Below are 21,750 nucleotides of genomic sequence, written 5' to 3'. Positions count from 1 at the left end.
TCAGTCTTTCTGCAAAGTCTTTTGGGCTCAAGGAGAGCCCAAAGAGAGAGAGTGTGGTGAAACAAATTCCAGTAGAGTAAAAAGAAGAGAAAGAATGGAATCTATGTGAGATGAGTGTACCAAAGTGACTGTGAATGGAGATGTCCTGTTATTTCAACTCTAGGCTTTTTGAATGTTTCTGTGTGGTAGTGATGGGTATTTACCTTAATGGTCTTTGATTTTTGTATGGGGGAAAAAAGGTACTAGTTTTAGGAAATGAGCTAGAAACAAAAATGTTAAAACTCCCGAAAGCTTTTATTGAGGAATTTTAAAAAGTGACTGGTATGTTAAAATTTTTTATTCTTTAAAATAAATCTGCTCCAAATTAAGTATTTTCTTTAGGTATCAGGACCTGAGTTTGAAAAGTCTCAGTGTGCATTTGAAAAGAGTTAAATTTATTTTGTCTAGGCTTGAGAAGAGTTGTTCAAAATTCGGAGCAGGGGAAATAGGGCATAATTCATTCTCCTTTTTGTGTTTTCCAGAATATCAAGTTCTGTGGACAAGAGGAGAGGGACTTTAGTCTTAAGGGACTCTTGCTCCAAGCTGATTGGCAGTGCATACAATTGCACCACCAGAGAGCAATAAAATAAATACGTAGAGCAACAGTAACAGAAAGCAGATGTCTTGCTTTTACAATTCAGGAACTGGAAAAGACAGTAAGAAACTGATGGCAATTGACTCTGCAGTGGGGGGAGTATATATATCTTGCTTTCTAGTCAGACGAAATGGAAAACCCCATACTGGTGAAAACAAAACATACATTAACAGCCATAGTGTCTTGCTCTGAAAATGGGGGTCATGTGTGCTTAATTTTTCATTAGAAAACATCATGCAAAGGATCCTTGCAAGATGGAGCAGACAGCTTTTCTCACTGTGTTCTCAGGTCTGTTTTTCTCCTTTGGATAATTCTATAAAAATCAATCAAGCCTCTGATTTAGCTGAGAAAAATGTGTGGAAACTGGGAAATCTTTTAATTTTTTTTTTTAATTCCACATGTGTGGGTTTTGTGTTGGGAAGGAAAAGATTTTACCAAGACAGTTATCTGTGAAATATAGTATAATGTTTTTTAGAGACTGCACATAAAATGGAAATAGGTTTGACATCCTGTATTCTATGTCTGAATGTTGCCATGAACTAAAATGGTAATTAGTCACCTACGCAGCATCTTCATCAGCACCTTCATTCACTGACTGTAGTACATGGAGTTTTCTTGCTGCTAATCTCAAGGCAAACAAGAAAGGGGCTTTAGAAGAGAGCATTAGCATAGGTGTGCAAATGTATAGGTGTGCTTTGGGCAGTTTGCCTCTCCTTTCATCAGCACACTTTTTTAGCCTCGTGAAAATGAAATGCTTTAACAATTTATGTTGAGAATGGAAAAGTCATTGAAACTGGGGCATATGGAAACAGAAACAAGAGCAGACTTATGGTACTTCTCTTCCATGTGATACTGGTTCAGGTGAAAGCTGTAGAGTTGAGAGCATGTCCTATCTGTTCTGCTTGAGAGAATGCTAAGTGACATATTTTAAGCAGAGTACGCATCTGTGGCATGAAGGAGAGAAGAAAACTATGTGAAACTTTGATTTCTACTTTGGTACTCTTTCTCTGTCAGAGCTACTTAAAAGCAAACAAGGGACAAAACCAACAACTAAATCCTTTTTTGACACAGACAAAAACTGACACATACATTAAGCTCATTTTTTGCCCTGGCTTAAAAAGCAAAAGGACTTATTTGGCATAAAATACTTCAGAGAAGCAGTGAGTATTGCAGCTAAAATAACTTTGATTGAGTCTGAGCACAGACTGCTGCAGAGGAAGTTCTTTGGGAAAAATTGTCCATTTGGGGTTTTAGAGTTCAGTTAGGAACTTGTCAGTGCTGCTTTATGTATGTACAAAGCTCAGGAACCGTGTGTTTCCCTGACTGTATTTCAGGATGTGAACTGCTATACTTCATGTTGTCCTGATCACCACTGTGCTGTTGGTAAAATACTGTACCTTCTGCTCTGTGCTGTGCTGCTTGAATCACAGCAGGAAGCCTTGCTCAGTGAATAACCTACAGCATACAGGAACACTGTAGTGCCTGTAGGAATCCTGGTAGTCTCCATGCTAACTAACACCATGCACAAAATTCTTGTGGCTCCTCAAAGAAGGGCAAGTGGGAGTTTTTCACACTGCCAAAATACAGGACTTAAAAAACACCCCCCAAACCCCCCCACCCCAATAAACCAGAAAAGCTGTAGCCTGAAAGCTCTGGTTCTGAACCCTGACAGCTTTGGCAGGCTTTGGCTGGTGTGTTTGTGTTGTCACAAGGAAGGTGAAATGAGGTGCCTGCACAAGGCTTCCACCTCTCACAAGTGTTTAATGTAACCACACTTGAATGTACACTGCTTTGTGCATGTCTCACATTAACCTCTTACTGCTTGGCTGCTGCTGTCGTCCTTTTACTTGAAAACTGGTGCCAAGTTATTTAAGAATGTCAGCTGAGGTGAAAAATTCCTTATGTTTAGTAATGGCTGGTCAGTCTATGATTAAGTGCCTCTCAAAGGTTTTCTGGCCTGTTAGTGTTTGCCCCAATAGCCTTCAAATGCAGTGCTGTGCTGTGTGATGATGCATCCTTACCAAAAAAAGAATATTTTTCCTCCATGCAGGCAAGACTGAGAATAAATTATGTATGGCTTGAAATGCTGGTCAATTCAGTTCAGAAAACAGCATGTGAATTTCACAAGCACACTAACAAGTACTGCTACACCTTCTACTTTTAAATACATTTAATCTTAATAGAAAAGAAATATAAGAACATTTGGGTTTCGTTTGTGAATAGAAAACTTATGGCTGGGAAAATACTGCTATGCAATTGTTTTTTTTGTAAGGCTAATGCTCTAGAGAAATGTTTTAATATTCTCCTGAAAATTATTATATAAAAAAGGAAAGAAATGAAGGAAATCAAGATTTTGCATGCTCTGCAGCAGTGACCATTTATAGTTAGACCAGATGGTCTTATTAGATGTCTGTGGAGAATTGAGGCTTTTTCTCTGTAAAATGAATTGTTGATAATGAGGTAAACTTCCACCTCTTTATTGCTCACTGGAATTTCTTCCAAATAATTTTAGGCTATGCAGGAGTTTCTTTCATAATGGTCAAGAAAATCCAAAGTTAATCCTGGTGAGAGGTGTAAGTCTTCTTATGAACATCTGTTTTCTGCCAGTGGGGTTACAGAGAGCGTTCCTGGGTTCCTGTGTGCTTTATCCCCATAGCAGGCTGTGTTTGTGCCAAGGTGGGCCCTTCCTAGGGTGTGACTGTAGGGGCTTAGGTGAGTGGTCTGCCTCCCTCTGTGTTTTGTCTCAAGTGGAGCAAGTAAAGTTTCTCCAGGGCAAGAGGCATTTAACCAACAAAACATGCATGCAGCAATCTTTTCCTGATGTCAATCTCCCAATGAGTGTCAGTGTAAAAACTTTCTGAGCCAGAAGCTGCATCAGAATCACATTTCAATAGCTATGGGCCATCTGTTAATTACCTATTTTTTCTCTGCATGCCATTAAGCTTTTGATTTTCACAGCATCCTGTGATAGAGTTCATGATTCCATTCTGAATCTTTTGTCTCCTAATGGATCTTGCTCATTGTTCTTCATCTGCTCAAAAAAGCATTTCTGGGTTAGGATATGGAGAGGACAGAGCAGCATGTAATTTCTTAACCTTTTGGAAACTCAGAGAACTGAGAACAGGACTGTTCTCTTGACAGAAACTAGACAATGTTGTTTTTTAGGTGTTTCAGTTTAGCACAGTACAGTCTGATCACCCAGTCTGTGACCGGGGTGAGCTCAGCCTGGCTTGAGATCTGTGTAGTTTACTCTAAGTCACCTTTTGCAACCCATGAGGTAATCTTACCCTTGGGTCTCAAGTTCTGCTGAAGGATCAGGACACGTGACTGGATTAAATTTATATAAATTTATTCCAGTGAAGCTTAGCCAGACCTGCAGCTGATACGTATGAATGTAAAGTTACATTCATATGCACTGATCAAATACTTCCATTTTAGTTTTCCATGCTCGTTCTGTTCAAAACAATACTAACCTGTTCACAAAATATAATGTTTGGTGCCTCTTTACAAATAACAATTTGCCACTTCCAAATGTAACTTATGGATTTTTATAATATATAACTCCCCCCTGCCCCCCGCCCTGTTCCTTCAGCTGTGGTGTGCCTTTAGCTGTGTAAGAAAGAAGGAAAGGAGCCTGAACCTGCAAAAAAAGCTGCATTTGTCTGAGAGAGATTTGGAAACTTGAACAGCTTTATCTCAAGTTTCAAATAATCACTGCAGTCAGGAAGATTACACAATTACAATCTTTTGGCAACCTTTATACCCATAAAAAAAGGGCAGTTTTGATACAGGTAAGATGACCTTTTTTTAGCTTTTGTATGGTGTATTAGAAAAGGCTGTACTGACTTTCTCAAACCCACATCTTGTACTTTATAAATAATTAAGGCTGTTGAAATAAGACTTTCTTGACCAGCAGTCCTGCTTTCTATCTAAGAAAAAATTCTATTTATCTTTTGTTAAAATGCAACCAAGCCTACAACAGCTTCCTTTGAAGAATGGTGACTTCTAGTATTGTTCAAATTTACAGTCATGACTCTTCAAGTTGAAAAGGAAAAGTTTTGTTCCCAGTATGCATGGTCCTTTGGGTAGCTGGCACAGCACACTTGGAGGAGAAAGTTACAGAAATGCAGGGGGTGTTTGGGAACTTCAGGGCATTGTAACAAGTGTATTTTGCTTGATAATGAGTTACAGATATCTTTGTAATACAAAGCTAAAATTGCCCCCTCAAAAAAAGTGCTTGTAAGGAAGGAGTCTTTGTTTGAAACTGTTGAAATCACTTCTGGAAAAGGTTTTAAAGTTTATATTCCTGCCTCCTCCCACTTTTCAACAGAAAAGCACTTCTGTTTGCGAAAGAGAAATCACAAGGATTGTTCATTGTTTACGCAGATCTTAAGAGAAAGGGTCTTTATGTGCCAGAATAAGTCTGTACACTGCAGTGTAGAGAAATGACAAAGAAAATCAGTTTTATGTTTGAGCAACCTTCCTATTGCATGCCCTGAAACTATAGTGAAAATAGTTTTCTTTTTAGTTGGCACTTATAAAATCAGATATGCAAGTTGGGCAGATGGACATTTAGAGATGTGCTCATACATCTACTAAATGTTTTTTAAACATGTTATGTGATTGATACTGTATTGTGCCAAATATGCACTAATGATGTTGGGAGATGGAGTGCTTATTCTGCCTGTTTTGCTTGTTTCACTGATCATTAGTGTAGCTTTTGTATGGAATCCCTGTAGATTTGGAGGGAAATGATGCATTTAAAATTATTTAGTGGAATGGAGAACATGGATGTAACAAAATCAAAGATGGTTGCTCCCTTCTTCATCACCTTCTTCATCATGGGGGAAAGACCATCTCTTGAGTTTGGTGCTGTTGAATCCCTTAGGGGAGAAAGGAAATGGATCTTCACTTATGAAACAGTCAGTATCAGAAAAGCTATCAAAGATCAGCTGCAGGGCTTTTAAAAATTTTTTGTCTTTCAAACCAGTATTATTATTTTTCTTTTTTTCTGCTCAGAAATGATGGGTTATTATATATGGGTTATTTTATATTTAGCATTGCTAAAACCGATAATAAATGTGCAGTTAGGATTTTTTTAAACACTTTCTCACTGGGAGAGTGCTGAGAGGGCAATTGCTTTGTGTAGGCAGTGGTGATGCAATAGTAAAATAGCAAACAAAAGTGTTGTTTGACTGTGGAGTTTGCTTTGAGTCCTGCAAACTCAGAAAGAACCTTGTGTTGTGTGTTCAGTACTGATAAAGTGGCACCTATTGCACCCACTGTTCCTGTGTGGGACATCACCAAGTTCTGCAAGTTTTAAATTCTTCAACTGAAAGTAGTTGAATTGTAAAATAAACCGGATACGTATTGTAAAACTCTCACTGAGCGCCCCTCAGTCCTGATAAAATTATTATCCAACAGAGTGGATGAGTCAATATGTATCTTTAAAAAAAAACAACAGACAAAAACCACCACTGATTTCTAATTTCTGGTTTTTTTTCCGTTTTCCTTTAGTTCCTTGGCATAGCATTTCTTGGGATTGGATTGTGGGCATGGAATGAAAAGGTAAGTTGAATATAGCACCAAAGTTTGTTTTTCCTCTTTATCTCTCTTTTTCTGATGAAATATTGAAACAGTAATATACTGCATATTTTGTGTTCACACACAGTTTCTATGGGAACAAAATCAAGCCTCTCTGTCAAATAAAAACCTTAGGTTGGGTCACTTAGAGGAACATGGTTGCAATCTTTCCCAAAAATACCTTGGCAAGAAATGGTGGCTGACACTTGCCCACAAACTAATCATTTCAATCCTTGCACACTGGCTGCAGCTCAGGTACCAGAACACCCTGCTGGGGCAGTATGGGCAGTGCGTTTCAGGAAGGGAGGGAGAGCCTGCATGTCTTAGAAGGCAGCTTCCTGAAAAATACCCAGTTAGGCTTTGCATTAACCTAGCAGTTAATTGCTGTTCCTCTTAAAAAAACAAACCCAAAAAAAGGAAAATCAAGATGAGCCCTGAAAAGCAATGCAAACCTGAGGCAGAATAACTGTTGTTTTTTCTTGTGCAAATGAAACTGGCCATTGAACACCCTTTGTTGCAAGACTCTAAAATCAGCTTTGAAATGGGAAGTGTGTGTGGAGTGAGGGGGCAGGGAAAGAGAAAACATTTCTGAACCAGAGCCTAATTTTTAGTTTGCTTACTGCAGAAATTGGGAAAAAGATAAAATGTCAAGGCATAATTTACAAAACTAGTCAGTATATCTTGGTTACTGGATGTAGAGTTTGGCTTGCTAAAAGATAAGAGCTGAAATTAAAGTCCCTATTTCCTTTTCTTCTTTCTTTAAAAGATTAAAAATAATAAAACCTGGCTGTTAACTATGCTGTGTTATTCGGTTGCATAATAAATTTTTCTACTTTTAATGGAAAACACTGAGTAAGTTATAAATTGATCTTCACCTAAGACATAACTGGTGCTTGCAGCAGAACAAATAACAGATTTGGAAGCTCCAGAGTTCTGCCTCTAAAAAATTGAGGACAAATTTTGAGTTGTTAACTTATATTTTAATTGCTCTGTGTGCGTGCCTTGGAAGGAGCTCATCACAAACAGTAATGGGATATTAATTACTGCACACTATGTACACCTATATAGATGTGTATGTATATTTACCTACACATATACACACATACACTTATATATCTATATTGATATGTATGCCATATGATACTGATGTTGGATAGCTCAGATAGGCTTAGAAAGAGGTACTGTGACTTTTTTATTCAGCAATGGTGTAAAAACATGTTTTATTTAATACTCTCAACACACTCTCAGAGCTTGTACCTATGTCTAAGTTCCAGAGAATGGCTTTACAGAGGAGATTTGAACATTTTTGTATCATTACCGTAGGTAACACAAATGATTCCTCTTTAGAGTGAATGAGCAGGTAAAGGAAAAACATCTTTAGTGTTTGAAGTCTAAAGTATGCCAGTCTTAGCAGCTAGAAGGTGTTCTGGTTTGTTAGGGTTTACTTATTTTCTGTGTGGGAAAGTATGTACCCTTTCCTAGGGAAAATGCATTAAATTCATAATTGCTAATAGCCAGAAGCCAAAGCTCTTGTTTTTATATGAGATTTGGATATCTCAATCAATTATCAAGTAATCTTAAACCATTTTTAGTCAGATTCTGAAAGTGAGAGAAAATGCCATGTTGTTTTAAGACAAGCAAATAAAACCACCAGGCTCCATATGTAGTAGGTTTTTTAGGTTTCTTTCTAAACTAACAAGTAAAATAAAATGCTGTTTATTGGTTTTAAAGCATGGGTTTTTTCTTGAAAATGATCATGTTTCCCCACCTTCTTGAACTGTTTTATTCTGAAGTGCTTAGTATGGATTGTTTCAGTTCATAGTTGTAACAATCAAAATGCTGTATAGGTATAGCTGAACTGCAGAGCTCTTGAGCACAGACAAATTTGACTTTGGTAGAAGAACTATGAAAAAATTGACTTGTTTCAAACCAATTTGAGTCTTTTATTTCACTCAGGTCTTTAGAGGACAGGCAGTGGCCAAAAGCTCCTGTCAGCAGGATCAAGTTCCAGGTATTCATAGGCCCTGTATTTTTTAGTAGGGGGAAGATCAGTTAGATCCCAGAGTTTTCTTACTGCTGATGAGGAGTTGAAGATGAAAGCCAAGGAGGTGAAGCCCAGGGTTTGAGAGATATGTAACATAACTGAAAAGCACTTCTCTAGCTAGGCTGCTTGCCTGGGGCTAGGATGGATATCCCTTAGGCATTATGGGCTGTTGTAATGGTACACCCTACGACAACAAACAGCTTGTCAGAGAAGGACCTGGTGTACACAAAGTCAAACCATGAGCCAGCTCTGTGTCCTGGTGACAAAGAAGGCAAATGTGTCCTGGGCTATACTAGGAGTGTTGCTAACAAGTTGGGAAAGAGAATTCTTCACCTCTATTCAGCACTGGTGAGGCCACACCTAAGTTCAGGGCTCCCCAGTCCAAGAGGGATGCTGGCATACTGGATAATTCAGCAAAGGGCTGAATAGATGAATGAAGGTACGGGAGCTTCTCTCCTACAGGGAAAGGCTGAGAGAGCTAAGACTGTTTAGTCCAGGGAAGAGTAGACTGGGGGAATCTTAATGTATGGAAGTACCTGAAGGAAGAACACAAAGAGAATGGAGCCAGCCTGTTTTCAGTGGTGCCCAGTGACAAAGGCAATGGGCACAAAATGAAACACAAGTAGTGTTTTCCCTGAGCATCAGGGAGCACCTTTTTTTGGTGGCACAGTTTGCCCAGAGAAGATTTGAATGAAGTCTCTGTCTTTGGAGATTTTTCCAAAGCAATCGGGACATGATTCTATGCAGTCAGAGCTAGGTGGCCAGATGACTTCAGCCACTCTGTGAAGACTTGCTGCTGTCCCAATGAACTTGACTTTATCAAACTTGAACTTGACACTGCTGCTGTGTAATGTGTAAATTTGTAAGAGGTTTTTGCAAGAGTAGTTCTTCAGGACTCCTACTGTAAACTTCCTTTGGTAGTGGGGAGGATTTTGATTAACTTCTGTTTTAAATTGTCTGGCTTATATTCAGCTATGTGGTTTTATAGCCTGGCCATCAACTTGTATATACTTTTGTTGCTTCACAGAATCTTTTAAAGGTAAAAAGGTAGTGTTCCAGGTCACATTAAAACTGCAGGGTGTAAAAAAATAATCCAGACTTCACAGGAATCCTATTGACTGCTGGTTAAAAAAAAATTGGGACAGATTTGTGGACTTGGTGCCTAGTTTCTCTTTTTTTGCTAAGTTGGCTTGAATTCTTCCCTTTAAACTTTCTTGTGAAGAAGAAAAGCACAATATCCAGTCTTGTGGCCTTCCTTAAGGCCTTTGCAGGGAGGCAAAAGAGCTCATTTGTCAAGTAGGCAATAGAATTGGCTTGACAGCCAGTGAGCCAGCCCTAGACAAAAGCTGGGCAATTAGCATTCTGAGCCATGAACCTGAAAGAGAGCTGGGGATGGGGTGGGGGCAATAAGCTCTGGGGATGAATAAAGCTATCTATACATGGCGGCCCTGTGTAGGTCACAGTCTCGCAGTGTTTTCAGGCATGCCAGGCTTGGGCTTGTACCATTAAATCGTTCATCCATGGCAGCCGATTTCCCCCCTCCTCCCTGCAACAGTGACATGAACATTGTTAGCATACAAAGAGTCTGTGTGAAACCTCAGCAACTGACAGCACTTTTGCTCAGCAGCGGCGGAAAATGTTTATATTTAATTGTTTTTCTTAACCGCTTCAAGTCATGTCTTCTGGTGACTCTTTAAAAATAAACTAAGCTTGTACAAAATGTCGATTTCCCTCCTTGGTTGTATGTATTAGATATTATGGTCTTAAGGCTGTTTGTGGTGTGATACCAGTAGGTGCTTGGGAAAATAAGCTTCCTGCTGGAGACTTGTGTTCAAGAGTAGTGAGCCGAAGTGATGAATTGCTGTTATGTCTTCTGTTATAAGATTGTCCATGGAGAGGGACTTTTTGCAAGGAAAGCACTGTGGTTTTGAGGTAAATTCTTAAGTAGGAGATAGCAAAAGTAAGATAAACTAAGGTAGGGAAGAAATCTTCCAAATTTTGTTGATTAAATGTCATTTGTGTATGAAGCTGACTGAAATGAAGAGGGAGAAGTGGAAGAAGCTGAAAATGTACATGAGTTTGACTTCTCAGGTTTTCCAGTTTAATCAGCATAACAATAAGTTGCTTCAGCTCAAAAGTCAAGTTGTGTGGAGTTTGGAGTATGGTATCTCTGGGTGCCAGCATAGTGTTCTTAGTGAGCAGGAGCTCTAAATCTGAAGTCTGAAGTTTTAAGATAGACTTTTATTTGTCTAAGGTGATTTAGGTCTGCTTTGGTGGTCTTGGACAAGCTAAACTCTGTACATGGAAACAATCACAATTTGTTAGATCAACCCTGTCTCTCCTTGCCCTGAAGTGAAAACTAAAGTTGTTTTCAAGAAAATTCTCACTTCTCTTCTTGTCCCAGTGAGCGGCTGACAGCAGGAAGGAATGATGCACTAGTCACTCCATAATTGTTCTTCCAAAATCACACAGTTCTTCCAAAAATTATTGCCAACAAGGAAACTGCACATATCCTGTGTTTCTTACGGGCTGAAGGATACCCAAAGCCTATATCTTGCCTCTGAAACAGGGCTGTATGTGGGTTTTATAGGACTGGAGAAGAGAGGAGGGGATCCACTGTTACACTTCATTTAAATTTCAGTACATAAAGATGTATGATCTAAACAGGGCAGGCTCTTAAATGATTTACTAGTGTTCCAACACTTTATAGTCATTAATCCTGAAAAGTCTAAAAATCTGTATCTTGTATGTATTTATGCCAGTTATTCACCTTTTGAACTCTGCTGTGTCAGCACAAGAAAGTTAGACTAGTTCTTCTCCTCCCTTAGACACTTGAAAAATAAAGTTTTGCTGCTATTACTGTTTGCTGTGGGAAATGCAAAACCAACAAAAATCAAAGAAATGAGATTTGTAAACATCCCCCACCTAGTTTCTTGTTTGCAGAGACAAACTTCTGCAGTAGAATTAATTTGGCATGTTTCAATGAGTATTGTTCTGTTCCTTATGTTCATTCAGATGCGCAGCATGGAGGAACTGCATGGAGTTTATGACTAACAAAGCAGAGACATTTTTCTGTTTTAAAATCATGCATTTGAAAATACTTTTATTTACTTAATCACCTCCCAGATGTTGCTGTTTGCCAGTGATACTAAGTCCTGCAGACAAGCCTGTGGAAAGGCTAAACCTCTGTTTGCAAAAATTGATGTTTCAGAAGATCTTGTATTGATGTATCTTTTTCTGCATTTCTCCTGCATTTCTTGGATTTATGGTGTGGGATGCTTTTTTGTTTGTTTGTTGTTTGTTTGGTTTTGTTTGTTCTTGTTTTGTCCTCCCAGTAATGAGATATTGCAGCAGAGAAGTTTTTTTTTCCCATCTTGGATGAAATGGAAAATAAGAAATAGTGGATCTCTTCCATCCTCCTGTAGTGTTGAGTTTCCTTCTTTTATATGCATCCAATATGTGCATTATATGCATTGTGGGCCAAATTCCATATACACTCATTATGTCACCTCTTTGTTTCTTAGGCTGATGATTCTCCTGAGTTGTCTCTGACTCATTATGCCTTGAATTTTCATTACTGGGTCAGCTTTTCAAAATTGCTGCTGCCTGGAATGCTTTCAGTTGGAGCCATTCTCCCTTGTCCTGCAGTTTGTGACTGTGCCTGTTACAGCAATAGCTGTCCTGGAAATGTCACTGGTTTGTTAGTGCACTTGACTCCCTTAAGAACCCAGGAACACATCAGATTGTGTAGGTGTGACGGCACTGCTGCAGCCAAGATGTGTGTCTGGCTTTGGGCTCAGCCTGTGAGGGCTGTTACTGCTAAATGCAGGCAGTGGGGACCAGGAGGAGAGGAAGTGGTGCTGAAGATCCATCTTGCACACTGCAGGTTTTCAAAGGTTTGAGTTCTTTTCTACCTAGTTCTAGTGTGATCTTGTGGACTGAATTCTTGCTAGTGTTTTGGAGCATGAGCTGTGTTCCAGGGCCACATCCTCATTTATAAGCAATCCAGCCTGTGTGCTCTGAGATTGTTCCAGGTGTGAGCTGAAGCACAGCTTGTGTGTGATCACTTCAAAAGGACTGCTGGGTATGATGTGAAATTTTAATGTAGATGTGCACCAAAGGCAGGAGCTGAAGTCAAGGGTCTGTCTCTGAAAAGTGGTACAAGCTGTTCTGATGATCTTAGAGTACAAGAAGGAGAAGGGGTGGGGTGTGCACCCTTATTGCTTTTGTATGGAACTGTTGCTTCCTTATTCTTTACTGATGAGATAAAGGCAAACTATTGTGCAGCTATTACATCAGGAGGGGCATTCATGAGCTCCTGTGTTCAAGACCAGCATTTTCCCTTTGCCTTGTTCTCCCTTGAGCTATATATGAGATGCTGCTTGTAGTGTGGAGGGCTCTGGCCATGAGGAAAACATGACCTGAGGATGTTGGGCATCTCTCAGGCTTTTTTTTCTACCTGTGCTCACATACCAGGAGGAGGACTCTGGTTTTGCAGGAGTTTGTTCTGCCTGGCTTGGTTCTCACATTTCCCTGTGGGTGGAATGCACCCTTGTATTGAAGAAAAGAGCCAGGTCCTAACTATTTCATTTGACTTCTCCTGAATATGGAGTGGGGTGGAAATGTGGGGTCAGTCTTTCCTGTTCCATCCATGCATCATTGTATCCTAATGATTGAAGTACATTTCACAAATAAAGGAACTTTTCCACAACTTTACTGTTGCTTATTTTAGTTCACTTATGGATGATGCTTTTGTTGTTTCAGTACACCAAATAAATTTTGGCTTGCATTGGATTAAAATATTAAATAGCCACTCATGGACTGTAATGTACAACAGGCTATGGAGGGTGGAGGAACAGAGCAAACAGATGAGCTGGAGATCAGCCAGGGAACATGTCCTGCTGGCTCTCCTTGTGGGACTACAGCAGAACCCTGGGTTGATACCATAGTGAGAAGTAAATTACTTGAGTATGTAGCTTTGTAGAAACAAAGCATTTCCTGCCAATACAGATTAGACACAGGCCTAAACTACCGACTGATGTGTGTGTACCTCAAAAATAACCATACTTCAAGAGGGGAATGCATCTAGAGGAAAAAATTGCTCATCCTTTTAGATGTTAAAGTATCAGAGTACACGCAACAATTTAACAGTTGTGGTTGTAGTGGGAAACTGCAGCAATGTTGCTGAGGAAAAATTTGTAGAAAGCCTTACTTGAAAATATTTACAGGTGGTTTGTTTAGGTCTTGCATTGATGCATGAGAGAAGGGGACAGTCACCATATATTCCATGACTGACTGCGCAGCCTGATGATTCAGAGCATGCGGTGGAGGGTGCAGTGTTAGAATATGAAATTACTGATCCTCTGCTCAAGACCTCTGAAAATGTTTCCTTCTGCTAAAAATGGGTTGAAGACAGAACTGGTCACTACCAGATGTTTGTACATCTGTGTCAAACTTTTCCCAGGAGTAGCTGTTGCAGCCAAAAAAATAAAAAAAAGAAAAAAGATATTATGGTAGGAGGTGTAGTAGGCATTATAGAAACTTGTAGTGGATAGGAAGAGTGTGTGCTTAGAGGACTGTACATTTAGATCTTCTTAACAATATAAAGTGAGATATTATTCCCCAGTTGTTGCCCTGCTACTTGAAGCAAAATGTGCTTTTCTTCAGGGTATTGCACTGCTGCATCTTCAGAGAGCTTATTTGTAAGAGTCCAGAGTACAAGACTGTAAAATTGTATTCTAAGCAGGAAGCAGTAATCTTCTATTAGACTACTTCTGTGTATCTTGAACTGTAATCACAGGGCATTGTCTATGTTTCTCATTCCCACTGCTAGCTATTGTTTTATTGACAAAGCCTCTCTGAAGATTGTGTATCCTGAGATGTCTCTACAGAATACTGCTAACTTGAGGTTCATGTGCAGGGAGCATATGGAGTAGAACACGAATACAAAGCAGTATGTGCTTTGTATTGTCAGGATGTGTTATTTGGGATTTATCCAAGTTAGGCTTATGATTGCCATATGTGGACTAGCAACAGATGCACATAAAGGTGCTTTCCAAGGACAGCAAACAATGGCAGATAAAGCCTGTGTTGATCTATGCAGTTTGTGTTGGATCACAGCTACCCTGAGGAGTGGCCAGCCGACATGTGGCATTACAGGCGGCTAAGAGCCTAGCAGTTCTAGAAAATCAAGTAAAGGGAAATAGGGTAGAAGTGGAAAAACAGCATAAAACTGGCTCAATAAATTTTATTGCCATTGAATTTAATGTGACTGTAACAAAATGCAAAGTGATGTGTTTCTCACTACCACTTTTGTATTATGACTGTCTTCTCGAACAGTGTTGTCCACAATTGTGAGCTGAATTTTACTTGGATTTCTTTTCGTTTGAATTTGACTACTTTCATATGGAAAGAAGTTGATTTAGTGTAGTAATTTGCTTTGATATTTTTGTTGATTTATTTGATTCTGTTTACTTTGTTTTTAAGGAAAGACACAGTGTTTTATGAAGAGGGACTTAAATCTTCATCTTTTTTGGCTTTTTAAAAAAGTAAATACAAGTAATAACAAAGGCAACATCCTTTCTCCAGTGACTAGTTTTTTTCACTCTACTACACCACAGTCCATTAATTCAAAAATCAACTAATGTTAAAAGAAAAGAGTAGTAGTGCTTCCTTTAGGGCAGAATTTATTCTCATCTTATGGTAACTATGTAAGCATAGAGGAAAGGAATTGAAAACTTTGTGAAGAAATAATTTTAGTACTTGTTTTTCCCCTTGAGGCAGAGCTCATGCTTCTTGGCTTGTGTAGGGACAAGGCCTCAATTTTTTCAAAGGTGTGTTGTTGGATTATCCTGTTTATATTGCTTGTTATTCTTAGCCAGAAAGGTGGCTTGGATTTCTTTTCTCTAAGAAATGTAATGAAACAAAAATAGTGGAAAAACTTTTGCACAAGTTGATGTGTTAATGGTAGGTAAGTGTTCATTTCATCCTGGTGTGTATCATCTCTTCACTGAGATGGTACCAGAAAAAGGGACAGGCCAGCTGCTCCCCTTTGATAGCAGTGCTGGCTCTGAGTTGTGTTACCTTGTTCCTTACATCTCTTTTTTGCTTTTTTAATGAATGTCAGTAAGGCTAGTACTATATGATGTAGGAGGAAAGTGATGAATGTGGTTTTTTTTTCCATCTCTATCAGGCAATAGCCTTCTCTAGTAGGAGGGAAAAGAATATACTTAGCAAATGTTATTCATGCTGTTGGATTATTGTTGGTATTTTAGAATTGGGTTGTAGTCAGATTTTTCTTTGGGATTTGGCCTTTTCTAAGGCTCGTTGATGTGTGCATTGGTGAAATTCACATGTACATTTTATTTACTCTGTCTTTTTCTGCAGAATTAAAAGCTTTGAGCACTGTCTATATTTACTGCTTGCTCAGGTTTTGCTTGGGAAACTATGAAAGTGATTGCAGACTACATGGAGTAATGTGTTAGAGATATTGGCTACATGACAATTGATATGTTTTGAGTATGTGCGTGTATATATATAAAATGAGTATGTGTGTGTATATATATAAAATCACAGGTCTAAAGCCACAGCTGGGAACAGTCATCAATGTTACTTCAAACTTCTGGAAATGAGGTTATGGTAGCATCCTCTTGCTGTGTTGGGACTATTTCAAAGAAACAAGGGGGTATGAGCAGGAATAAGAAAAAGGATGAACTGTGGAGTTTGGCATATAAGGAGCTGAAGATGTAGAGATCTCCATTGCTGCTTCTCAAGGAGTTAGAGGAAGCAGTAGTCCAAAGCACTGAGCCTGAGTTCAGGATTCTGTGAGGAACGACAGCAGTGTGCTTTTCATTGACCTACAGCACTGGGGAGGGGAACGAAGAAATAGTGAAACTTCAGCATTTTTTTTTCTGCTGAAAAGCCTTAGGAAACTGTAATTGTTCATGTGCAAACTCACTGGAATAGGGTAAACTTTGTACTTGTTTCTTGATACGACCCATCTGTTCAACATCAGCCAAACTCTGCCTAAAATGTCTTCAAAAAATTTAAATAGTTCCTCAGGATAACTGGTGTCGCAACCCAAGCTTTGCTTTCAAGGCAGAAATGGCATTACAAGCAGACTGTGCTGACTGTCATATCTAAAACACAGCATATGTGGTCTAACATATGATAGATCTATTCTAAGTTAATGTAAACCATGTCCCAAGACAAGTTCTTAAATTGTCTTTCATCCAACTAAGAGACTTTGATATTTTCAAATTCTTCCTGCTAGCTAATTAGTCAGTAGCCATACTTTATTTCTAGAATGAGGTTTTGGCACTGTAGATGCCTGAAGTTGAATTGGTCAGATTATGTAGTTTGTCAAAATTTGTTGAAAAACTTTCATTGCAAGATACTGCAACCTAGGAGCTCATTTGTAATTTCTGACAATTTCTGTAAATACTGAGAATAAATGCTAAATTCAAGGTGGTTTTATTACTTTTAACATTTTTTCTATATAACATGTTACTTTGTGTTTACACAGATGATATATATAATACATAAAATGTGTCTCAGCATGGGTAATAAAAGCGAGTTAAGTTTTGTTCAAATATCTGTTCTGAGTTTCTGGCAGACTACTTATAGCTATATAAGCAGAAAATGCCTTGTGGCTTCTCACAGAGAATTCTTCAAGAACATTTTGTTACTCACTCACATGTTGATTCAGAAATATTCCACATAATTGCACTTTTTAATCTCTTTTGGGATACAAAGATTTTCTTAATTGTGTTTTCTTGCTGTACTGCAGAACATTTATTTTCCTGTAGTCTTCTTCCTTTTTAAGAAGAAAAATGCAGGCAGAATTTGTACAACAGAAAGCTGAACATACTTTTTATCCCTTGGCATTGTCTCTTTCTCAGGGAGTGCTGTCCAACATCTCCTCCATCACTGACCTGGGAGGCTTTGATCCTGTTTGGCTCTTCCTAGTGGTAGGAGGAGTTATGTTCATTTTGGGATTCGCAGGATGTATTGGAGCTTTACGAGAAAACACTTTTCTTCTCAAATTTGTAAGTAGCTTTTGCAACTTACATTGACATTCCTCATTTATGTAGCATGCCATGTTGTCTGTTCTGTTTAAACTGTGTTAAGCATTTAAAATGTATTTTGGAGAGGAAGGTGTTATCCAGTGTCAGAATACCAGGAAAGCACTTCACTTTTAACATGTTACAGCTCTTCAGTCTCTGGTGCTCACTGGCTGTGTTTTTTTAAAGCTCAAAACTGTTGATGGTAAAAATCATAACATGGAAGTACTGATTTTCATATGGATGTAGCCTAACATTTTGCTTCCCTGTCACAAAAAAAGAGAAATTTCTTGTGAGAGTCTGTGTGTTGAACTTGGAGTCCATAATAAGCTGCCTATGAAATATGAGGGATGTAGGTGCAGCAGTGAATGTGATCCATGTGACCTGTGCTGTGCAAGGGCCCCCCATGGTACAGAGGAGATAGGACTGTTACAATATCCTCAGTCTGGCTGATACCCTCATCCCTGCTCTTCAGCTGACTGGAAGAGGTTTCATTGCTTTCAGTGCTGGGGCCTGAGAAGGAGAAGGGGAGGAGAATGTGTCCAGGATGCAGAAAGAAAATGGAAGTTTTCTTGAATTCTGGGCTGGATTGTTGGTTAGGGAAGGAGCTGCTGGCATGCAAATGAACCTCAGTATGTAGGACTTCTTCAACTAAGTAGCTGGGTTCTGTACTTTGAAAGATTTCCTCCTGTGACTTTTGAAAATGAGGGTAACACTATCATGTTGACTTTTAGATAAATTGAAAATTCATAGTAAAGATTTTTTTCCTCCACCCCTCCCCTTTCCAGAGGTGGGCACTGCCTCTGGACCCAGTTGTGTCTTCATAACCATTAACTGTTAATATATACATGAAAAAGCTTCCAGTTAAATAACTACCTCCAAGTGACACATTTGGCTCCCACAGACATGTTGTATAAGGGGAGGAGGCAATTGAGAGTCGCAGTTCTCGAGGCATTTATAAAGCAGCTTGTAACACTTTTTTTTCCTTCTTCCTTGCTTCTCTTAGCTTGCCTAAAATGAACCCATCTGCTGTACCAGAAATAGCTTCCCATACAGCAGCTGCAGGAGAAATTAAAAATGTATCTGAACACACACAGAGAGCATATTAAAGTGCAACTCAAAGGCACAGTTGCAAAGGGGATGGACTTCCAGTATACCAGGACCCCTGTGTGGTTTAAAACAGTGTAGACTCAGTGGAACTGCTTAGGGAAAGTGGCAGATAATTAGTAATGCCTTTGGCATCCATTGCATTTGCATTAATCATAGCAGCCTCATTTAGTTTTAATGTGGATGTGAGTAATTTCATAGACATTCTGCTCTGACTAAGTCATTAATTAATTTCTGCTGTTACCAATTTCTGCTTTGTCCGCTTGGGCGAAGCTTTGCCAGTGAAAGGATCTAAAGCAAAAGTCACGTAGAAAGCATTTTACTGGCACATTTTACATTAGTTGTTTGTGCCTTCTAAAATGTAAATGCCTTTGTTGAAATTTAAGACCGGTTTTCAAGGGCCCTACATGTGGTGGTGACTAGCTGTGTCTTGAAATTTACAGTGAATTCTCTTGGATCTCTTTGAACATCTCAGTGAAATGTCCAAGGTTTGGCCGTTTGTTAGTATTTTTGTTATTTTTTAGAATAGAATTAAGGTTTCTGTGTTGCAGCTCCAATAAAAATGGTGTGTTTTTAATTTAAAATTTCCTATGTGCCAAAATGGCTTGAACTTGCACTGAAGCAGATAAAGCCTTATCACTAGATATAATTGAGGGCTTTGAGAAAGTTGTTGTCATAAAGGAAAATAATTTTAGCCTTTCTTATTTTCTTCATAGTTCTCTGTATTTCTTGGAATTATTTTCTTCTTGGAGCTCACTGCTGGTGTTCTAGCATTTGTTTTCAAAGACTGGATAAAGGACCAGCTGTATTTCTTTATAAACAACAACATCAGAGCCTACCGAGATGACATTGATTTACAAAACCTCATAGACTTCACACAGGAATATGTAAGTTGGACTGTTATTTTTTTGTAAAGCTTACTTTTAAGAAATACCTGCTCTTATTCTTTACTTTCCATCTATTCTGTTGCTTCAAGGAGCAACAGAAATATTCTAGCATGTAATGCCTTTGAATATATTTATATTTGTTTTTACAGAACTGCAAACACACAGCACCTATGTAAAGTGGCTTTATTGATGTATGACTGCATAAAACAAGATGGAGAATTGGGGTGATTTTTCTTGAAGACTTAGTGTGTCAAAGTTATAATATTTTATTATAGAAGCTATCACATCTGTTTAAGAAATTACTCATTTTCTAAGCTCCATTTGGTCCTAAGATGAATGTTGGTGTAGTTTTTAGCAACACTGCAGAGTGGCAGAGGTGTTTAGTTGGTCCAAATGAAACTACAATTTTATTTCTTCTGAATTAGACTTAAAGGAATTAGCCTAATGAAGTGGACCACCTGTAGAGTTCTTGTAGGACACCTCTAAGTGATACCACATCTGCACTTGGGAGAAAAGGGTGAAACCAGTGGTGCACCTGTTTGTGCAGGTTAAGCTCTGGCACATTTTACATTAGTTGTTGTGTCAGTCTGTGTAAAGAATTCTTGCGCTGACTTTTGCACACAAGGTCTGCCAGTACCTTCCCTCTCCAGTACTCACTTCTGGCTGGTATTGAAGAAGTCCTCTTTGAATCTGGCACTGTGTGGCTAACATGGCTGAGTGTTGGCTGAATTAATGTTTACTAATTTTTGTACGTTCTGCAACAAAAATACTTTCAGTGCTTGATTTGCTTCTGTACGCCTGGGGGAAAAATGGTAAGAGGATGTGGATCCTTGCACTGTTTTGAATCTTTTGCAAGAAGGTCAGAGGCCAGCACAAACTGAAAGTAGTAGTCCACTTGTATGCAGCCAAAGGCTACAGTCCAAATTTGCAGTGACTTCCCGAGGCTTTCTCTCCTAACTGCATTAGCATTCAGCAAGTAAACCAGGGCCAGCATGAGCTGTGAGAGTGAGTTACTTCTTCACCCAATAGAGAGAGTGTGTAAAGACAACATGTCAGGTATTGCAAAGAGAACTGCTACATCTAGAAGGAGAGAATGGCTATTCCAATGCTTTAAAAAATGTGGTTGTGTTTTGTTTTGTTTTTTCCTTTTAATTGACATAGATTGGTTCATTGGTCTAGCTCCTTATTTGCTGTAAGCCGTCAGTGTTTCACCGGTCTCCAGTCCATTCTTTGTATGTTCAGCAAAACACATCAGTTCCTTGTGTGTTCAACACGTTTTGCCAGACTAAGCCTGCCTTTGGCAGATTTACTCTCTGAAGGATTCACTAAAGGTGTTTATTGTGCAATGTGGGATGATCAGGGAACAGTGTGTTCCCACTGTCTGATGTACAGCCAGGCAAAGTTCCCCCAAACTAGCAAAAGGAGTAGCTGTACCAGTGTAGCCCTTGAACTTGTTTTTTTGGAAGTCCAGGGCTCATTAGACTGGGCACAATATTGTACTCTTGGCTCTGCTGTCCCTTGGGCCTGAGCTTGTAGGCCTGTGCAACTCTGTGGCATTGTGTAGGCTTATCAGCTCACCCATGGGTTTCTCTCCAGAGAGCAGCATAGCAGGGTGTGACTGTAACTTTAGTCACATGATAACTTTATAACAACTTACCCATTTGGAGTGATATTTAAAAAAAATGACAAAAATCCCCAACCAAACAAAAAAAAGACAGTTTCAATGAAAGCAGTGGGAGTCTCAGATTTTGTTTAGAAAGCTAGAGGGGAAACTGGCAGCAGCCATGCATGTTGCTAATGCTGAGATTTTCATTCTGAAATTTAAGCTCTTCTTTTTTTGTTCTAGTGGCAGTGCTGTGGGGCTTTTGGAGCCGATGACTGGAACCTTAACATTTACTTCAATTGTACAGATTCCAACGCGAGCCGAGAGCGCTGTGGTGTGCCATTCTCTTGCTGTACTAAAGACCCTGCTGTAAGTGACGCTCTAGGGGGTAGGATGGGTGTGCTGTTCCAATCGTAAATAACACTTCAAGATTTTCCTTTTTGTTTCTGGAAATTTAGCCTGATTATTAACTTCTCACCAACCTGTATTTTTTTTTTTGTTCTTGCAGCTCAGCTTAATCACTAACTTTTCTGCAGTCAGCAAAACTCATAAGATAACTTAGGTCTTCATTTTTAGAAGGAGAGAACCATGGGCTTGGCTGAACATATATATTACTTTTAGCAAGTATAAAAAGGAGAAGCACTTATGAGTTGTGAAGGATGTGAGCTTTCAACTGAAATTCATCAGAACAGTAACCCTTGAGATCAGATGCTTTAAAGGAGGTATTATTCATTATTTAATACGGTGTCCCAAGGCTCTAGCCAGTTTGACCCAGTTTGTGCCAGGTATGGTAATGAATGACAGTCTGTGCCCTGAGGAACTGGCATGTT

The 21,750-nt window shown here is 39.1% G+C and overlaps 1 protein-coding gene across 3 annotated transcripts in view; it reads left to right on the top strand.

Annotated features, from left to right (window-relative positions):
* Window positions 1–21,750, top strand: part of TSPAN5 (tetraspanin 5) — an 82,572-nt gene that overhangs the window by 51,898 nt on the left and 8,924 nt on the right. For 2 of the 3 annotated variants that reach the window (XR_011679920.1, XM_071431668.1), the window contains exons 2-5: window positions 6,152–6,202; window positions 17,162–17,308; window positions 19,147–19,317; window positions 21,164–21,289. Coding sequence is in view for 2 of the 3 variants with exons in the window: in XM_071431668.1 (XP_071287769.1) it covers window positions 6,152–6,202; window positions 17,162–17,308; window positions 19,147–19,317; window positions 21,164–21,289 (495 nt within the window). In the remaining variant the exon portion in view is untranslated. The remainder of the gene's footprint in view (window positions 1–6,151; window positions 6,203–17,161; window positions 17,309–19,146; window positions 19,318–21,163; window positions 21,290–21,750) is intronic. The other variant, XM_071431669.1, reaches the window with a different exon arrangement.

Source organism: Agelaius tricolor, unplaced genomic scaffold, assembly GCF_023055355.1.
Source record: "Agelaius tricolor isolate 1412-34295 unplaced genomic scaffold, bAgeTri1.0.p SCAF_8, whole genome shotgun sequence".
Lineage (NCBI taxonomy): Eukaryota > Metazoa > Chordata > Aves > Passeriformes > Icteridae > Agelaius > Agelaius tricolor.
Note: the sequence above shows the minus strand (reverse complement) of the source record. Positions and strands in the feature narration are given on the sequence as shown.